This window comes from Cinclus cinclus, chromosome 20 (assembly GCF_963662255.1).
Source record: "Cinclus cinclus chromosome 20, bCinCin1.1, whole genome shotgun sequence".
Classification (NCBI taxonomy): Eukaryota; Metazoa; Chordata; class Aves; order Passeriformes; family Cinclidae; genus Cinclus; species Cinclus cinclus.
In genome coordinates, this window is record NC_085065.1 from 8962820 (window position 1) to 8979562 (window position 16743).

At 44.8% G+C, this 16743-nt stretch overlaps 2 protein-coding genes across 10 annotated transcripts in view; both read right to left on the minus strand.

The window, feature by feature from the left end:
• Positions 1-1353: 1353 nt before the first annotated feature.
• Positions 1354-9765, minus strand: LOC134052174 (sterile alpha motif domain-containing protein 9-like). Of its 7 annotated transcripts, none has more exons than XM_062506469.1 (5): positions 9591-9765; positions 9238-9281; positions 7893-8457; positions 7397-7441; positions 1354-6893 (listed from the first exon to the last, which is right to left on the minus strand). In XM_062506469.1, exons 4-5 carry the CDS (start codon positions 7398-7400, stop codon positions 2242-2244), a joined length of 4656 nt encoding a protein of 1551 aa, XP_062362453.1. In that variant the 5' UTR covers positions 7401-7441; positions 7893-8457; positions 9238-9281; positions 9591-9765; the 3' UTR covers positions 1354-2241. The 7 variants fall into 7 exon arrangements, with proteins under 7 accessions (XP_062362453.1, XP_062362452.1, XP_062362450.1 ...); XM_062506468.1 differs by having other exon boundaries at positions 9238-9298; XM_062506466.1 differs by having other exon boundaries at positions 9238-9411.
• A 348-nt stretch (positions 9766-10113) lies between these two features.
• ERN1 (endoplasmic reticulum to nucleus signaling 1) overlaps positions 10114-16743 on the minus strand; it is a 32106-nt gene continuing 25476 nt past the window's right edge. For all 3 annotated transcript variants that reach the window (XM_062506474.1, XM_062506475.1, XM_062506476.1), the window contains 10 exons: positions 16402-16657; positions 15693-15783; positions 15194-15383; positions 14609-14708; positions 14001-14200; positions 13644-13791; positions 13058-13185; positions 12374-12497; positions 12053-12120; positions 10114-11845 (listed from right to left, as the gene is read on the minus strand). In XM_062506474.1, coding sequence (XP_062362458.1) covers positions 11639-11845; positions 12053-12120; positions 12374-12497; positions 13058-13185; positions 13644-13791; positions 14001-14200; positions 14609-14708; positions 15194-15383; positions 15693-15783; positions 16402-16657 — 1512 coding nt within the window. In that variant the 3' untranslated portion in view covers positions 10114-11638. The remainder of the gene's footprint in view (positions 11846-12052; positions 12121-12373; positions 12498-13057; positions 13186-13643; positions 13792-14000; positions 14201-14608; positions 14709-15193; positions 15384-15692; positions 15784-16401; positions 16658-16743) is intronic.

Consider the following 16743-nt stretch of genomic DNA (forward strand, 5'->3'; position numbering starts at 1 on the left):
GGAAAAGTTTCTCACTGTTTTCATGGAAGTTGGTGCCATGGGCATGCTGGGAGGTGCTCGGTTCTAAACCCTTTTTGAGCAAAATGCCAGAGAGATGAGGTAGCTTGGGAGATGGATATCCTTGCACCTCCTGTGTACAGGATAAGAATGGATTACTGTGCTAGGCTGGTTGGTCTTACTTAGCTACCACTGTTCACTTACAGGTTAATTTCTGAGATGTGGCAAAGGAAAGACAAATGGATATTTTAATGCTATGACATGGAGCAGTTGGAGACATTTTGAATTGGGTGTGTGTGACAGGGAGGTGCAGTAGAGGATCCTTCAAGGGAACACAGCTGCTCTGCAGAAGCTCTTAATGGGCATTTGTGCTCTGGCCCGTTCAGCTCTGGGGAAGTCAGAGTGGCATTTGGGAACTGCTTTATGCTAAGCTGGAGCAAGGGCAGTTGTATCTTGCCTGGCAGGTTAAAGCCCTCCCAGTGTGAACGTGACTGGCAGGAAGGGTGGGTCTGCACTTGCTGCCCTGTGAGCTTCAGCTTGGCCTTGTAACATGTGATCCCAAGAGTTAATCTGCAAGTTTACACTTTTTCTCTTAAAACTTGTTTTGGTTTTGGGTTTTTTTTTTTGTTTGTTTTTCCAGAGGGAATGAACTAAAGAGTTTGAATCTAAACTTTTTATTTCTTAAAAGGTAGAAGTGGGCATATTTGAAAAGCAAGACCCCTGTTTATACCTTAAAAACAAGACTCAAGCTTGTACAGTAGTACAAGGGGCAAAGCACTGCTGTCTGCAGAATAGAGTTGGGTGAGTGCAGGCAGAAAAGTTACAAGACAGATCCCTGGCCAAGCTGGCTGTAATTTTTCATCATGGTTGACAGTTCTTTTTCAGAAACAAAGTCTGCTTCTGCCACAGCATTTGAGCAGGTTGTATATGTGGTGAGCAGTCAATGCTTTGCTTTTCACTCCCATAAAAGTTAGTTTCAGTAAGTGTATGTCCTGTTTCTGCTCTGGGTTGAAGCTGTCCCAATGCCCCAGGCTAGACTTGGGGAAGCTGCCTTTGCCCACTTACCTTCTCAAACACAATTCTGTCCCCTGTGCCAGGGCTGGGGAACAGGGGGATATCTCTGGCCATCCAGCTCTCATGTCTGGCCATTGTTTCTGCTACCCGAGGTCAGAATATGAAGGCTTGGATTAGACAATAATCTTGCATCTTCCTTCTGAATTCACCATGGCTTGCAGTTCATTTTACAGTTTTTGGCTGTGCCCAGATCTTGACTGCAGTTTGAAAAGCAAATCATACCTGGAGCCTACTGTTGGAAATACATCCTCAGGTAGGGTAATAAATCTCACACAGAAATGGTAATCTTTCTAATAAAATATGTTTATTAGATTAAAACAAGTTACATGATGGGGTTTTGGCAATTTTTGTCACAGTATTGTCTAGTAAACTGAGACTCCAACAGTGCACTACTAGAAGCTGAATGTGACATGGTTGCAAACAGCACTGAAAAACAGCTTTCCACTTTTCAAATTGTGGATGTATGCTCCCGACAAATTTGAGTTCTGTATTCTGTGGCATTCCTTGGATGATAATGCAAAATCGTTTCTCCAAGTGCACGAATTGTTTGGACTATGAACATATAACAGTGCTTACAAACAATCTTTTATGTCGCCCATGACTGCACGCAACCCCAAATACAGATATGTGTAGTTAGGTAACATTTACACAGAGAAGCAATGTGGGAGTTATGCAGAATTTGAGACCTGTTTTTAATCAGTCCTGATTGCAAAGTTAGTTTTAAAATTGTTTCCATACTGACACTGGCTTTGAGTTGGTTCTTACTTCATACATGGTACATGTCAGAGAGCAATGTCTGTTGTATGAGTTCACTGTTGCTGATTCAGGAAGCAAAATGCAGTTATATGGGACAAATTCTTTTACTGGTCGAGATTATGCAGAAATTAATTTCAAATCATAATCTGTGGGGTAAGAAAGAGATCGATTGCTGTCTTTGGTTTGAAATCTTGCTTTCTGTGACTCCAAAACTCAAAGGCTTGGCTCAAATTTCACTTTACTAATTTCAAAATATTTTAGTTATTTGGTCACTATTATAGTTGTTAATTCTGATTTTCTTGTTGCCTGGTGGTTACCCAGGGCAGTCCACTTTCAGTTTTAAATGTGAGACTGGACACTTCCAATGCAGTACCTTTCTAAGAGCATGGTGCATACAGTACTGTACTATGTACCTTACATTCTTCTGATGGCTGGATCATTTTCAACCTCAATATTGAAAGCAACAAGACCACTAAATGAAAAGCCCAAATAAAAGGTTACATTTTCATTTCCAGCAGGCACTGATTCACGATGGAGTGGCAAGATACAGAGCTCCTTCACATGACCACGTATAAATAAATTTCTGTCCTTGGTCCAGCCAGAAACTCTTTTGAGATGGTCACGAATTACAGAAATATTCCATACAGTTCCATGCAGCCACTTCATTCTCCTCTCATCTAAGGACCCTACCATCAACTTGTCAATTTTATTTCTGTGCACAATCTTACTTAAGCCATAACCCTTTCCCAAAAAAAAAGGGGTGTAGATTCTTTTCTTTCTGGTAGGAACATCTTTCATTTTAATGTCATATAAGCGTTTCAGGGTTTGAAGAGCTGAAGTTAAAATTTCATCTTTTTCAGGATTAGGCTCTTTGTCTAAAGCCTCATCTGGCCAGTACAGCAAGGTGAGCAAAAAAAAGGCACTTGCTGGAAATGGTCTTTTTCCTTTGACAAATCTTCGACTGAGCTCACGAAGAGTTGGCAGTGGAAGGAGTTTGGCTGATCCTGGTGATAAGCAGGCTAATGTGATGTGGCACAGAATGAAATTGATCAAATCATTGTCCTCCAGCCTGTTTTTCAGTAGGTTTTCTGGATAGAAATTAAGGATCCCTTCTAGCTTTTCAGCTGACCTGTTCTCTTTCTGATCTGTTAAGAATGACAGGATATTGGTGACATTTCCTCCACCACTTGCATAAATGCTCATGCGTCTCATGAGCTGAGTGTCAGGACCATTGTTGCTATCAGCAATAGGTGATGCTGAGATGAAGAATTTAGCATATACTGCTGACTGTCTTCTCAGCCACTTTCTGGGATTATAAATTAGTTCTTCCTTATCATCATTTTCGTCATCCTTCTCTTGGTTTTTATCTGTTTGGAAATAGCTTAGTTCTTCTGAAATCCATTCCAGAGCATTGTACAGGTTCTGGCGCAAGTGTTTTAAGGAGGAATGAAGCATTCCCCATGTTCTTTTTATGTCTTCAGGAATGTAATCTGTGGTGAGATATTTCACAAGCTCAGTATATTCCCCCTCTGGACTTCTGGGGAATACAGGCAGTGTGGACAAAAATCGAAGAAGGCGACAACCTACTTCTACTTCTCCAAAATAGCCAGCATTATTCATACTTTCACGTTCTTCCTTTGCTGCCTGTTGTGCAGCCCTGAAGCATTTCATGGCTTTAAGAGCAGTCACTATCTTCTCAGTGATCTGTTCAGGGGTCTCCTCCTCTGTCATTTTATCCACAGTGAAACAAAACAATTTCCGGTAGACTTGGCCTTCTGTATCTAAAATATAAGAATCAGTTGGCAAATGCGATTTTGCGACCTTTGCCCAGTATTCTGCATCTTCAAATTTTTCATTGCTGTAATTTAGTCTGGCAAGCTGCTGGGCAAAAAAAGGATCTTTTCCAAGGAGTTCATATGCAGCTTTTAAAACAGCAATGGCTTTTTCACAGTCTTCAGCTTTACAGACATGTTCAATGAATGGGGAGAAGAGAGTATCAGTACTGTCACCCCTGCTTCTTTTATCACGTCGAATAAACAGATGTCTGATAAACTTTATGAATTCTTCTCGTCCAAATCTGTTTTCAAAGAGTACCTTTTCCTGAAGAAGATTTGCTGCAAGTTGACTTTGTGATTGATTCCCTGAAAGCTGACGCAGAATTTCTTTTGCAACCAGGCAGTGTATTATCTGAACAGATGAAATATAAGTGGTGCTTTCCCTTAGCTCAATAAAAATCATTCTGACTTGTTCACTCAAGTGATATTTGAAATCATACGCTCTTGCTTTACTCTCTGTATATCCTCCCAGCCCCAGAAAAGCCTCACAGTGTGACAGTGAAATGTATGAATTGGGTACATAGCAGTTGAGCAGAGCCACGTAACGCATCAAGCAGGTGTCACGAGAGGAAGGGTCAATGCCTTGTAGTATGTGCATTACTGCATCTCGCACGTACTCTTCACTGAACTCCTCGCACATCAGCACAAATGTAAGTATGAATTTTGTCTCAGTGTATTTCTGCTGCAGTTTTTTAAGTTTAGTGTTGAACAGGTTTTTTTCTGACTCTGTCAGTTTGTGAGTGACAGCAACTGTGTCCAGTGGCGAAGCCTTGCAAAGCTTTTCAGGGTTATTTGATCGTCTACAGCATATGAGGATGAAGTACGGCCTGCAGGTATTCGTTTTCCTGGTTGCTACAGCCTCCATTAAATCGATCTGTAGTTCTTCAAAGTACTCGTCCTCATAATCTTCCATCAGGAGCAGCACAGGAAAACAGTGAGTGATTTCCTTTTCTTCATAATCTCTAAGGGCAAGCACATGCTTGCAAACAGTTGAAGGTGAATATGAGGTCTTAATAACAGCACATCTAAAACGCTTTCTGTTTTTCCACAGAACTTGCCGTGCTATTGTGCTTCCACCACTCCCGGGATGGTGAAATATCTTTAGTTTAGCCACAGAATAATTGTGTCCACTTCCTCGTAAAATGCCATCCAAGAGTTTGCTTGCCTCTATGCATGCTTCACGTTCAATAATATCCCCACAGAGTTTTTTATCAGCAAGCCACAAGTTTTCCCACATGATTTTTCTCCCACGGTAAAAATTTTGTTCTATTTCTTGTTTTTGTTTTTCAGTCCAAAGATTTAAGTTGATATCATCACATTGATCAGCACAAAGGATTTCTAGGGAATACATTTTCTCTTCTTCCCGCAGGGGAAGTGTACACACACCTCCAGTGGAAGCTGGCAGGTGTCTGGGCTGTGCTGTAGAAGGCAGCTTTGATTGGATTGTGGCATTTACGTGACTGAGCTTCATACCCACAATACTGCGTTGTTCTAGTGTCTCAATGCTGCAGGATTCCTGAGCTAGATTAGCCCACTTTCTGTAATTTTCTCTGGACTCTGTAATGCAGATGATGTACTCCATGCCGTTCATCTCTGTATAGAATTCGTGAAAAGTGTCCACAAGTGGTTTCTGCACTGGTGATAGCAACAGAAAAAGCACAATGAAAGAGCGCTCTGGCAGAATTTCCTCACAGATACAAGTAATTACTTTCTTCAGGTATTTTTTTTTTGTTCTAATCCATGTAGTCTCATCACAAGGTTTTTCATCCCCAAGAAAGTCACTGCGTCCATTGCAGAATATCCAGCTGGTCTGATCAAACAGTTTCTGAGAGGGAGAATTATCAGTCTTAATTTCTTTGAAAAAATCCTGTAAAAAATAAGCACTTGTTTCATGGTGCTCTTTGTATTTGCTGTACAGCCCTGACACATTAGAATGTTCGTCAAAGTCAAAGACACAGAAAATGTTCAAGTGCATTAAAAAGTTGATGTGGTTCAGATTATCCTGTTCACATCTGTTTGTGACGAGGATGTACCGTAGGGAGTCATCCATGTAGCTTTTGCCATCATTTAATAGAATTGATAATTTTCTTCCTAAATCTTGAGGTATTTCTGTAGGTGCTTGTGTGCTGGAGAGCTCAGCTTTTTCTCTTTGAGCATCCCTGTCTTGCATAGCTTGAATGAAAGCAGTGAGTTTGTTGCGCTGCACAGGTTCAGACTTTGCTCCTAATCTCTGATAGAGAGCTGGTTCTTTGGTCAGGATCACCTTCTGACTGCTTTCGTTGTATTTGGGCAAATAAACTTCAAAACAATTGCTCTTTACTAAGCTGAATGTTGGTTCAATGTCAACCTCCACTACAAATCTTTGCTCCTGGGAGTCTTTCGAAATCACTTCAACAAACACAGGTGGGTGAATACATTTCCTTGCAATTTCTTGTAAATTACTGCAAAAGCACTTTTCTATATAATCCAATGCATCAACAAAGTCTTCTCGGTTTTTGACCTTCACACCAATGATCTGTCCATGTTTCTGGACCTTATCCTCAACACTGTCCATGACACCAAAATGGATGGTGCCATTTGTTCGAATGTTCATGCAGGCTGAAGCAAATCGTATCACTTCAGAGGCAAATTTTGATTGCAGTTGATTTTTGTTCAGTTCTGCAGCAATGGCAAAAGATTTGTATTCGTGGCAAGGAATGATTAAGTCACTGACTCCTGATTCTGGAGCAAGAACTGTGTCTCTCACATATTTGAAGTCAGTATCCTGACTTCTAAATGGCCGACAGTTTCGAAGCTCTAAAACTTCATCAGCACGTTGGAGCTGGGATTTCTTGCTGCTTTTTTGTTTCTTGCCAGAAGTAGGAGCTGTGTTCTCACTGCTGGTTGTACCCACAGCACCTCCACTTGCTGTGCCCTGAGCAGGGGCATTGCTGGCTCTGGCTGGGCCTGTTTGTGCGTTTGTCCTGTCGGGTGTTTTACTGCTGGAGCCGTCAGCTTGCTGTGCATTGGTCTGGAGCTGCAGAAGTTCATTTCTCTTTTGGATTAAGATGTGGATTTGGCCTTTCTTCATTCCTATGTCTCTGAGGAAAGACTCATCCAGTTCCATAAGTGCTGGACCTGTCACTTCTTCTGCATATAGTTTATCTACATACTCCTTCTTGATTCCAGTAGATTCCAGCCAACATTTGACGTGGTTCTCAACCCATTCATTCACAGGTAATGTTTTGTAATCTAGAAGTTAAAATCAGGTATTACTATTATAAACTAATGTTTGCTTGGCCACGCTGAATGTTAGATTTTCTTTCTGCCAGTCACAGTGAGAGAGCAGGTCTTAATTTCTCAAATATGTCAGTTCCGATGACCAAGTATCCATTATCTTAATCAGAAGCAGGTCTGAACACTGGTGCAAGACTAATAAATCAGCAAAGCAGGAGACTAGGAAGGAGACTTTGAAATGATCCTCAAAAGAAGTCAAGGTAATAACCCAAAATGTTTTTTGGAGGGAATGGTAAGGTTTACGGGAATTGGATTCCCTAAACTGGACAGGTTTGGGTAGATCATGTACCCATTTAAGTTGGATTATTTTCTGCTAAATGAGGATACCATTAATACAAACCCTAAGATGATTATAGGACTACTGATTAGTTCCCCACTAGAGATGAATCCTTCAAATGCAGGTATTAAAAAGCAAATTGCTACATGCAAAGTAGAAATTTCCTGAAAGCAATACTTACCCATTGTCTTCAGTGAGGGAAATCCTGCTGTCAATGAACAAAACCCTGGCAGGGGGGGAAAGGAATTTTTCAGATTTACAGTTCATGTTCCTGTGATAGTTCAGCCTGACTTTGATGTTCTGTCTTCCTAACTTCCTCCCCACCTTTCTGGTCCAAGGTAATTTCTGTACTTCTAAAAGCCTGTTCTTGTCAGCCAAACTTCTTCTGTATGCCTGTGTGAAGGCAGCTGCTCCTGCTTCTGACACACATGTGGTTGTAAAAGAAATAGGGGGTTGCTGGAGAAGCTTGTGCTGACAGCTGAACCCCACAGTTCCTTCTGTTGAAGAAAAGGAGGCCCCTCACTACTGTCTCCCCCAGCTTCTATTTCTTACTTTTTATTGCTTTTTCTCACTTTCCCTGCCTTTTGTTCCTTCACACTCACTTTTTTCCCTCCATTCTTTGGTGGGTACACTCTGCCCTGCTCCTTCTGTTTTCCCAAATGTGTTCTGGTGCTTACCAAAATTTCCAAGGAGCAGTTCAACTCACTGCTGAACCCAGTAGAAGGTTTTCTGTTTAGTAGGGTGTCCTCGCCTCAGCTGTGACATCCTTCCTGTGCCCAGCCTGCATTCCAGGGGCTCAGAGATGGGTGGCAGCAGGAGCAGCCTGTTCTGTACCGTAGGAGGAATGGGATAAATACATCTGCTCGGTGTGACAGCAGAGACAGGAGACATTCACAGTCAGCACTAACCATCCATGGCCCGGTCACCAGGTCCCAGTAGAATGTGCTCTGTGGTGTTTCTTCTCTTACTGTGGTGTGGAGGCTCTGCCTTCTGGTTCGGCAGGTGCAGGGGCTCAGCTAGCCCCACCCCTACAGCTCGTGGTGCTAAGCAGTGCTCTGGGCAAGTGTCAAAGGAGCAGCCACCAGTGCAGCTGGTTAAGGTCTCCACAGCATCTGTAGGTGTAATGGTGGTCACTGAGGGAAGGAGAGGAGTGTTCACTTCTCAGGATCACAGCCTGGCAGGAGGTGAGTTCAGCAGAAGGGGTGGTTTGGGGAGATACTGGTTCTGGCAGAATAGGGTAGGCTGGAAAAAAACAAGTGCAGTTAACCCTTTCTGCATCTGGTCAGCCCTGTGGAAGCCTTGGCTGGCTGAGGCACCAGCATGGCTGGAGCTTTGGTGTGAGCAGGAGTTGGGGGTAGCCTGTTGAGGGACTGCCCTGATGCTGCAGTTGGTGTGTAAGGCATTCCTCAGAGTAAGTGTAAACAGGCTGGTTATGAAAATGGTGGGAGACGGATTTGCACTGACAGGTGGTGCAGCCTTTCCCGAGGAAGGGGGCTAAACCTGTTTCTGAAATACGGATCTTTTAGTGCCTTTAGCCACCTCCCAGGGCTGGGCTTGTACCGTGGGTCAGCTTGCGGTGAATCCCGTCCCGCCCTTGTCTCTCCGCCCCAGCACGCTGTGGCAGCGGACGTCAGGAAGCGCCGGAGAGCGAGGAGCCTTGCCGGGGAATCGAAACTGGAACTGGAGCGGGGGCAGGGCGGGGGGAGCGCGGCTGGAGGGGCCCGCGGGACCCGATCCCTCCACGTTCTAGGAGCAGTCAGGCCTGGCAGCGGCTTTTACTGCAGCGGGCTCTGGGCCGTAGGCGTGGGCAGGGAGGGGGTGCAGCTGGGGGCAGAGCTGTCTGCGCCCCGCTCCCACCTTCCGAGCTGCTCGGACCGGTCCTGGAGTGCTGCCCAGCAGCTCCGACCCCGGCTGGGCGGGTGGCAGTGTAGGGACATCCTCACGTATCGTGAGGATAAAACCTGCTACCAGTAAAATAACCCGCCAGGCTGAGAATGACCCCGCAGCGCACGGAGGGCTTACCTTGCAGAGCCCGCGGATGGCCGAGTGTCTCCAGCGCTGTCTGCCTGCAGGGAAAGGGTTTCTGTAGGAGGAAGGGAGGGAAGGTGCTCCAACACCTGCGGTGCCAGGCTCTGCACGGGCAGCAGCCTGAGCACTGTGGATGTTCTGCAGCTCCTGCCGATCTCTTGAAAATTACTCCGGAAATAAAAAAGAGGAAATTGCTAAGTCCCCACCCCCTTTGCTGTTAGACTCCAGCAGCGTTTGCCCCGCCAAAACCAGCTAAGCGTCAGAAAGGGGTGTGGCACATATTTATTCTTTCGCTTGTATTTTAAATTTTCAGATCCACCTCACATACTGCCTTCTATATGACCTACCTTCTCACTCCAGGCCCCCTCACCAGGTAAGTAGTGAAGAGGTTGGCAAGGGTCATAGAGCACTAGAGGCTCCTCAGCCCCGCCCTCTGTGCCACTGGAGCCCTGGGAGGCTGTGATGTAGCAGAACTTACAGGCTTTCTGTGTCCTGTAAAGCACGTGATCAGTGATCAGCTCAGTTTCACCAAAAAACCATTTACTTATGGGTATTCCTTATCGGACAGCAGCACAAATTCCTGCCCTGTTATCTCACCTGTGCACCTACCTCAGCCACCAGGCTGGAGGGAGCCGGTGTTGCCTGGGGACTGTCAGATTAGCAAAAGAAGCTCCTGGGCTTTCAGGGAGGCTCAGTGCTCCCCCCCTGTTGCATCAGCAGGCAGGCCATGGTTCGAGCAGGCTCAAAAACCAGGCAGGTGTCCCTTCCCGAGGGAGGGGCTGCTGCAGGCCTTGGCCCCTTCTGTGCTCAGCTCTGCCAGCACCAGGTCTGCTGGGGTCCCTGGGCAGACATTGGCACTAAAAGCTGTGGGGTTTTAATCTGAGCACAAGTCTTTATTTAGTAGATTTATAAAAGACCTTTACATGAAAAGTACAAAAATATCAAATAGGTTTTGAATCTTTTTAGGTAAAATTACCATTGTTTTTTCAAGCTTTACAAACATGTAATCTGCACAGTTTGGCATCTTAGATATATTGCTCTCACACATTGTAAAAGTAGGAAAAAATCGTCCTGTAAAGTATTTCCAGAAAAGTACTGTACGTACCCCATCATACATGTTACTGGCAATAATTTATTTAAGACACAATGGCACAGTCATACAAATTCTCACTTTGTAATTTCTCCTTTAATGAATTCCATTGAAAGATTCAGTATCACTTTCCTCTTCCAGTTGTTATCTGATGATTAAATATAAACACAAAATTGATTAAGACTGATTTGGCATGCTTTGTACTTGTACCACCTGGATTTGATACCACTTTGTAGTAAAAATTAAATAAATATAAATACATTAAATAAATAAATTGTAAAAGAACACCCCAGTTACATTAGAATTCAGCATTTCTTCATCTAGCACACGCAACACTTTGTCACAGCTTCAGGGCCAGTGTAAAGAAATACTGCATCTTTAACCACATCCTCCTGTGGATGGAATTACCAGACCACACACAGAGGAAATGGGATTCTACAGCTCTGTGGCACCCCTTAAACACTGCCCTGATTTCACTGCTCTGAACAGCTCTTAGTTCCTGTTTAGCTCTTTTTCCCACGACTCCTCTCACACCTGGCTTTGTGGCCTTTTCTTACCCCTTGAGGGACATTTGAAGTTGATGTGCCACAGGCAACTCGAGCAGATCTGTTCTCATACTGTGAGTTAAGTCAAGGACTGTTCAACCTCTTCTGTGAACACTGGTTCATATTAAACAACAAGGCTTATTTTCAGAATAGGCAAATCTTGAACTGGTGTTTCAAGTCAGTATTTTTTAAAACTGTTTCTGCTGAAGTACGAGGGACTTGAGCGTCCAGGGTAGTACTGATTAAACAGAAATGGTACTTTTATACCATTTTTTGGATAATCTTGAACGATTCCCTTTACAATCACTGTGGTGTGCCTAATGCCTAATGTGGCAGTAGTGCAAGGGCAGGTTCAGGTGAGTTGCTACAACCAAAGGGCTCCTTTTGCACATCCCAGTCCCGAGTAATTATATTATTTCAATCACTGATTTTGAATTTTTTTTGGTAGCAAACACATCTCTTACAAAATCACATACAGTACAGGGATATTGGATGATGGTTATATCCAGCTTCTGCTCTTCACTTCCAGAGTCTTGAAAACTGCCTTGGAGTCAGTAACTCCATCCCCAGGGTTCATCGCTTTACCACTTACGCCCTGGACTCCACCAGCTCCTGATCCAGCACAGGTACAAGGCACTTTTTGGAAACTTGGTTTCTTCAAAGAGAGAGAATTCAGCTCTTTGGTCCCACTTTTCCCTGTTAAGGATAGGCCTGTGCTTGGAATGTTGGTCCCAGAGAAGACAGCTCCATCCCTCTCCTCTCAAACCGCGTCTCCTGTAAGGCTCAGCTCTGCAGAGTCCTCAGCATAGTAATGCTGGAAGAGTCTTTCTTGGCAGCAGATATGCATAGCATGGTAGGTGTGCAGGAGGAGGCGAGGGAAACGAGCTGTAAAGTAACACACAAAATCATCTGGGATGGAGCCCAGGGTCTCCTGCACTTCGGGAGGCAGTTCCCTGTAATGGTGCTTCTGTGGAGGAAAACAGAAGAGGGAAAAGCTCAGTCAGAGGGTTTGTTCAGAAGCCTCTTGTAAACAGAGCTGTTGCTGTTCCTGGACACAGTAACCTCCTAGTGGGCTCTTGTAGAGGAGCTCAATACCCAAATCAGGGTCTGATACAGGCTGGCAACAGCAGCCGGAGGCAGGAGCCCAGAGTGCACGAGGAAAAGACCCCTTTACCTTATTTCTCATCGCCCTCAGAAGGTCCCGGACAGAGCCACCTTTATAGGATCTGAATTTTCGAAGATCTGCAAGAGAAACAACTTTTGTGTGTGTGTGTGTTGTGATGCAGTTTTAGGCGCTGGGGTGTGTGTCTGTAGCTACAGATCCTTGTAGGTGTGTTTCAGTACTTAAACACATTCTTGTATTTGAAGAAACCCTTCACTGGCAAGTAACAGTGATATGCCAAAACTGAGACAGTGCTTTCTGAGACAGATTTTTCTGTCCCAGGAAACTGGGAACAGCAGGTAATTCCCACTCTGCTAAAATGCTGTCCATTACCTGTCTGAAGAGGAACAGTGATGTGCTCTCTCCAGTCCATTTTCACCACTTCTCTTCCGCCTCTTTCTAACTGCTTGACTATTGGACCATCTAAAGATTCTTTCTCTATCCGGTCACTAACATCCTGGAAGAGACATTCAGATTATTTCTAGTTTTATTTCCAAGTTTTTCCCAGTATTTTCAAATTGCTGCTTCTGGCCAATTACAGCCTGTCCTGCTAGGAAGTTAGAATTCCACTTAACTCCATGATAGTGCCTGGGAATAGGATACAGAAGTTCGAGAGATTATTTGCTTCATCCTCTGCCAAAGCCTTTTTAGCACAGAGGAGAAGATAAGGCTGGAAAGGATCTCAAGCCCTCAGCCACTTCCCACTCCACAACAGGATTCAGTGCATGTTCACTCCTGTTCCTGAAAACCCTCCTGGCCCCGTTCTCTGTGGGTACTGCAGCTGCTAGAGGACATCTTCCTCCCACCAGCTGATCTTGGTTCCATCAGCTCTGGCCCCCTCTGAAAGATCTGCTCTAAGACTAAGCCCATTGCTTAGGAGCTCCACCCAGGTTTTACAACTGGGCTGCCTCATTACTCACAGTAAACTACTCACTCAGGCACAAAAGGGAGACTGAATTCAAGACTTGAAAAGGTCTACAGGAGCCCTGAGACCTGAGAGAAAAGGTCATCACAAACCTGAAAGAACTGGAGCTGTTTTTCTAGACTCCAAAAGAAGGGGTGTTTGAGCACACAGCTGGCAGATGGCCGTTTCTGAGGGTCCATGTTTATCATCTGCTCTATTAAGTCACGAGCAACAATGTCTTCTGCAAGGAAGAGTGTGCAAGGAAATTTACTTCTTTTATTTTTTCTACGTTGTAGTGAAATGTAGTGAATGTAAAATTTTGTAATTTTATAATATCTTATACTTCAGAAATTCATTATGGTCTCTACTTCCTCCTGTCCTGCTAGTACAAGTGCTGCCCTCACAGATGTGCTGGGCAACCAACAGAAAGAATATCAAAGACTAAAAATATCAAAGTTCAGCTCTCTCCCACCCTTTAAAAAACATCACAGTCAAGACTGCAGGGTTCCAAATTATGTATTCCAGAGTTGCTCTGGGGATACTAACTCCAAGAACATTAGACCCTTTATTTCAGGAGGACCTGAGGAGGATGACTTTCCTCTCTGCCAGGCTGGGATTAACTGTGGGCCTTGATTCTGTCATTGGTGTTGGTGTTTAGCACCCTGGGCCTCCCTCTGATCCCTGCAGTGCAGTCCTTACCGTGTCTCCCTGCATCCAGAGCCTCCAGGCTGTAAGCTCCCAGCAGGATGTTGGCTTGCCGCTGCAGGGACTTGCCAAAGGGATGGCCACCTTCAGACACCACGTAATAGAAGACACAGCCAGCTGAAAAGATGTCCACTGTGTATGTCTGCAATGAAACAGCCTTCAGTAGCAGTGACATCTTTTCCCCCTGAAAGCTCTGATTCTCACAGGGTAGTTATTTAGCATATGAAAGCAGAAGGAAATTTTCTGACATGCAGATTTTAGCTGCAAGGCAGCCCGGAGCCCAGGCACTGTGTGCTGCCTATTTTAGAGTCTGCCCTGGTCCTGGGGAGCCTGGGGAGGGTGAGGACTTACAGGGTTCTCTTTGCAGTCTTCACTCAGCATCTCTGGGGCAATCCAGCCTTCAGTGCCCGGCACGCCTGAGCGGCGGCTGAAGCTGTGCCTGCCCACTGCCAGCTTCTTGCACAGCCCAAAGTCTGAAATCATGGCTTTGACTTTCCCATGAGCATTGGGCATTGAGATGAGGATGTTGTGGGGCTTCAGGTCCCTGTGGACTGTTACAAACACCCACTTATTCATTCAGGCAGTCCCAACAATCATTGTAAATTTTAAAGTGGATTTCAAAGCTGTACCACCATTCATTAAACCAAAGTCATAACTTCAAATTATTTTCATTGGTAATTTAATTTTTTTATTCCACCATGTTTTATACAACTTCTATCTAAAAACTTCAGCACCCTGAATGGTAAGGACTTGCTTTAGTACTCCATGGCTGCAGAATGTTGCAGGGACAAGGCCAGTGTCAAATCATAGAACCACAGAATGGTTTGGGTCCAAAGGGACCTTAAAGATCATCTCATCCCAACTCCCCTGCAATAGTTAGGGATGAACAGACCAATACCAGATCCATTTTTCTTTATTTCCCAGCTAAGAAAATGTTCGGAAAGGAGAGACATTCTTACCAATATTCAGGGAGTGCAGGTAAGCCAGCCCAGACGTTGTCTGCTGCAGGAGAGTGATGGGTTGTAAGCCATGGTGGCTGAAGGCCTTCTGCTCAACATACTGCAACAGAGAACCAAGAGAGTCAGGCACAGCACTGCTTAGAAACTGCATAAATAATAAATCCATGCACTTCACCCCCCCAAAAGAGACGTGACTGGATAAATTGTGCTAGCTGCTAACACACAGCAAAGAGCTTTTTCTTTTTTGGCTGAAGGTGATGCTCTCTAAAGTCTCATTCAGAGCTAGAATGCTCTGTGCATTCTAGAAAGAAAACCAGTCTTCAAAGTCTGCATGGTAAGATGACTAGAAGGGAGTCCTTTACGAGAAATTTAAAATCAAAAGACAACAGCTTCCGTCCATAAATCACTCCAGGGTTAGGGATGTCCTTCCACAGGTCTGAAAACACCCCTGTTCTAGGACCATGGAATTGTCACAGAGGTGACATTGGGAGTAAATGGAACAACCCCTGTGTCAGGTGCTGCAACAACTTAAAGCTCAAGGGTAGTGAAGCCTTCCAGGGAGAAGACCCCAGGGCTGTGGGTCACCTCCTGCAGGGTGGCAGCGCAGAGCTCGATGGCGATGTACTGGAACTGCCGGTCCCTCTCCGTGCAGAAGTAGCGGATCACGTTTGGGTGCTCGTCGGACTCGCGCAGCAGCTGCACCTCCCGGTCTGCAAAGCTGAAGCACTCGGGGAGAATCCTCTTCACTGCCACATCACGGTTATCAAAGGAGCCCCTGCAGCCAGGGAGGGAAGGCACAAGAACCCTACACACTCTGGAGCCAGAGCATGCACGGAAAACATGACAACAGAAGCCATTGCAGAGACCAATGAAAGCATCTCCTATGCTGGAAACAGGTACATTTGGCCAGTTAACACTTCTTAGGGAAGTAAAGTAGGTTTTGCCAGTGAAAAAATGCGTGAAAATATTCCAGACACAGGCAAAAAGCTTCATTTGTTAGATGTGAGGACTTTCATAAAAAAAAAATAAAAGGACCTAATACAAACACAACATTGGTCTGTTTAATGCACACATTCTCTCCTACCTGTAAACAATTGTCCCTTCAGCACCATGTCCCAATACATCTTTAGGGTTAAACGAAATCTTGCCAACAACCACTCGGTTTGCTTCTCCATCTGAACAAGAAAAGAAAAACAAGCACTGATTTAGGATGAGGCAAGGCAGCCTTTTACAACTACACAGACTTTGGATGGGACCAGTCTATAAAAGTTCTTTAGCTCATGTTTAAATTTAACACACATATAGTCTGTGGTGAATCAGTGAGGCAACATCAAGAATCAAAACACATTTACACACACCTTATGGCTCATGTGAGAAATGAGCAGATCTCAGCAACCAAACTCTTTCTAAAAGTTTATAGATGTCAAATTTAGGAAATGATGACTGACACTTATGGAAGTGGGTTTAGTAGCCTTCAAAGGGACGAATGAGTGCACAGGAAGACCAGGCAGGAAGATTTCTTGCATCCAGTTAATCATTTTAATACTTGTATTTAAATTAGTATCTCCCTGGAATGGCTGCAAGTGACAGGAACACACTGCCCTGGGAACACAAGCCCTCAGCTGGCTGTTGATGTAAAGCAACAATCTTGCTGAGGTGCAGGGCTCAGCCTGAATGAGGACAATGGTTTTTCATCTTGCTGAGCTATGAAGTATAATCAGTAACTATTCTATTGTACCATCACACAGACTGGGGAAATAGAGACACAATAAACAGCACTGAGTCTACTTTACCTCCCTCTTCTTGCTCAGTGGAGAGGCAGCTCCCAACATCAGATGTGGAGACGTTGGAGTAGGCAGAGTGGTTTGATGCTTTGGGGGACAGGTTTGGGGTGCTGGCAGCTGAGCTCTCCGTCCGGCCATACGACGTGTCCAGGAAATCTGCCTCAGGCGGGAGCTCACCGGGAGCACTGAAGGGCAGCTTCTGTTGCTGCAAGAGCTGGATCTTCTCTTCCAGCTGATGCTGCCTCCGCTGCTGCTGGTGGACACTCTGTGAGAAAGGACCTCAGTGAAGATTTGACAGTCAGGTCATGCAAGAGAACTCTACAGCTACTCTACAGCTCTCCTGCACTGTCC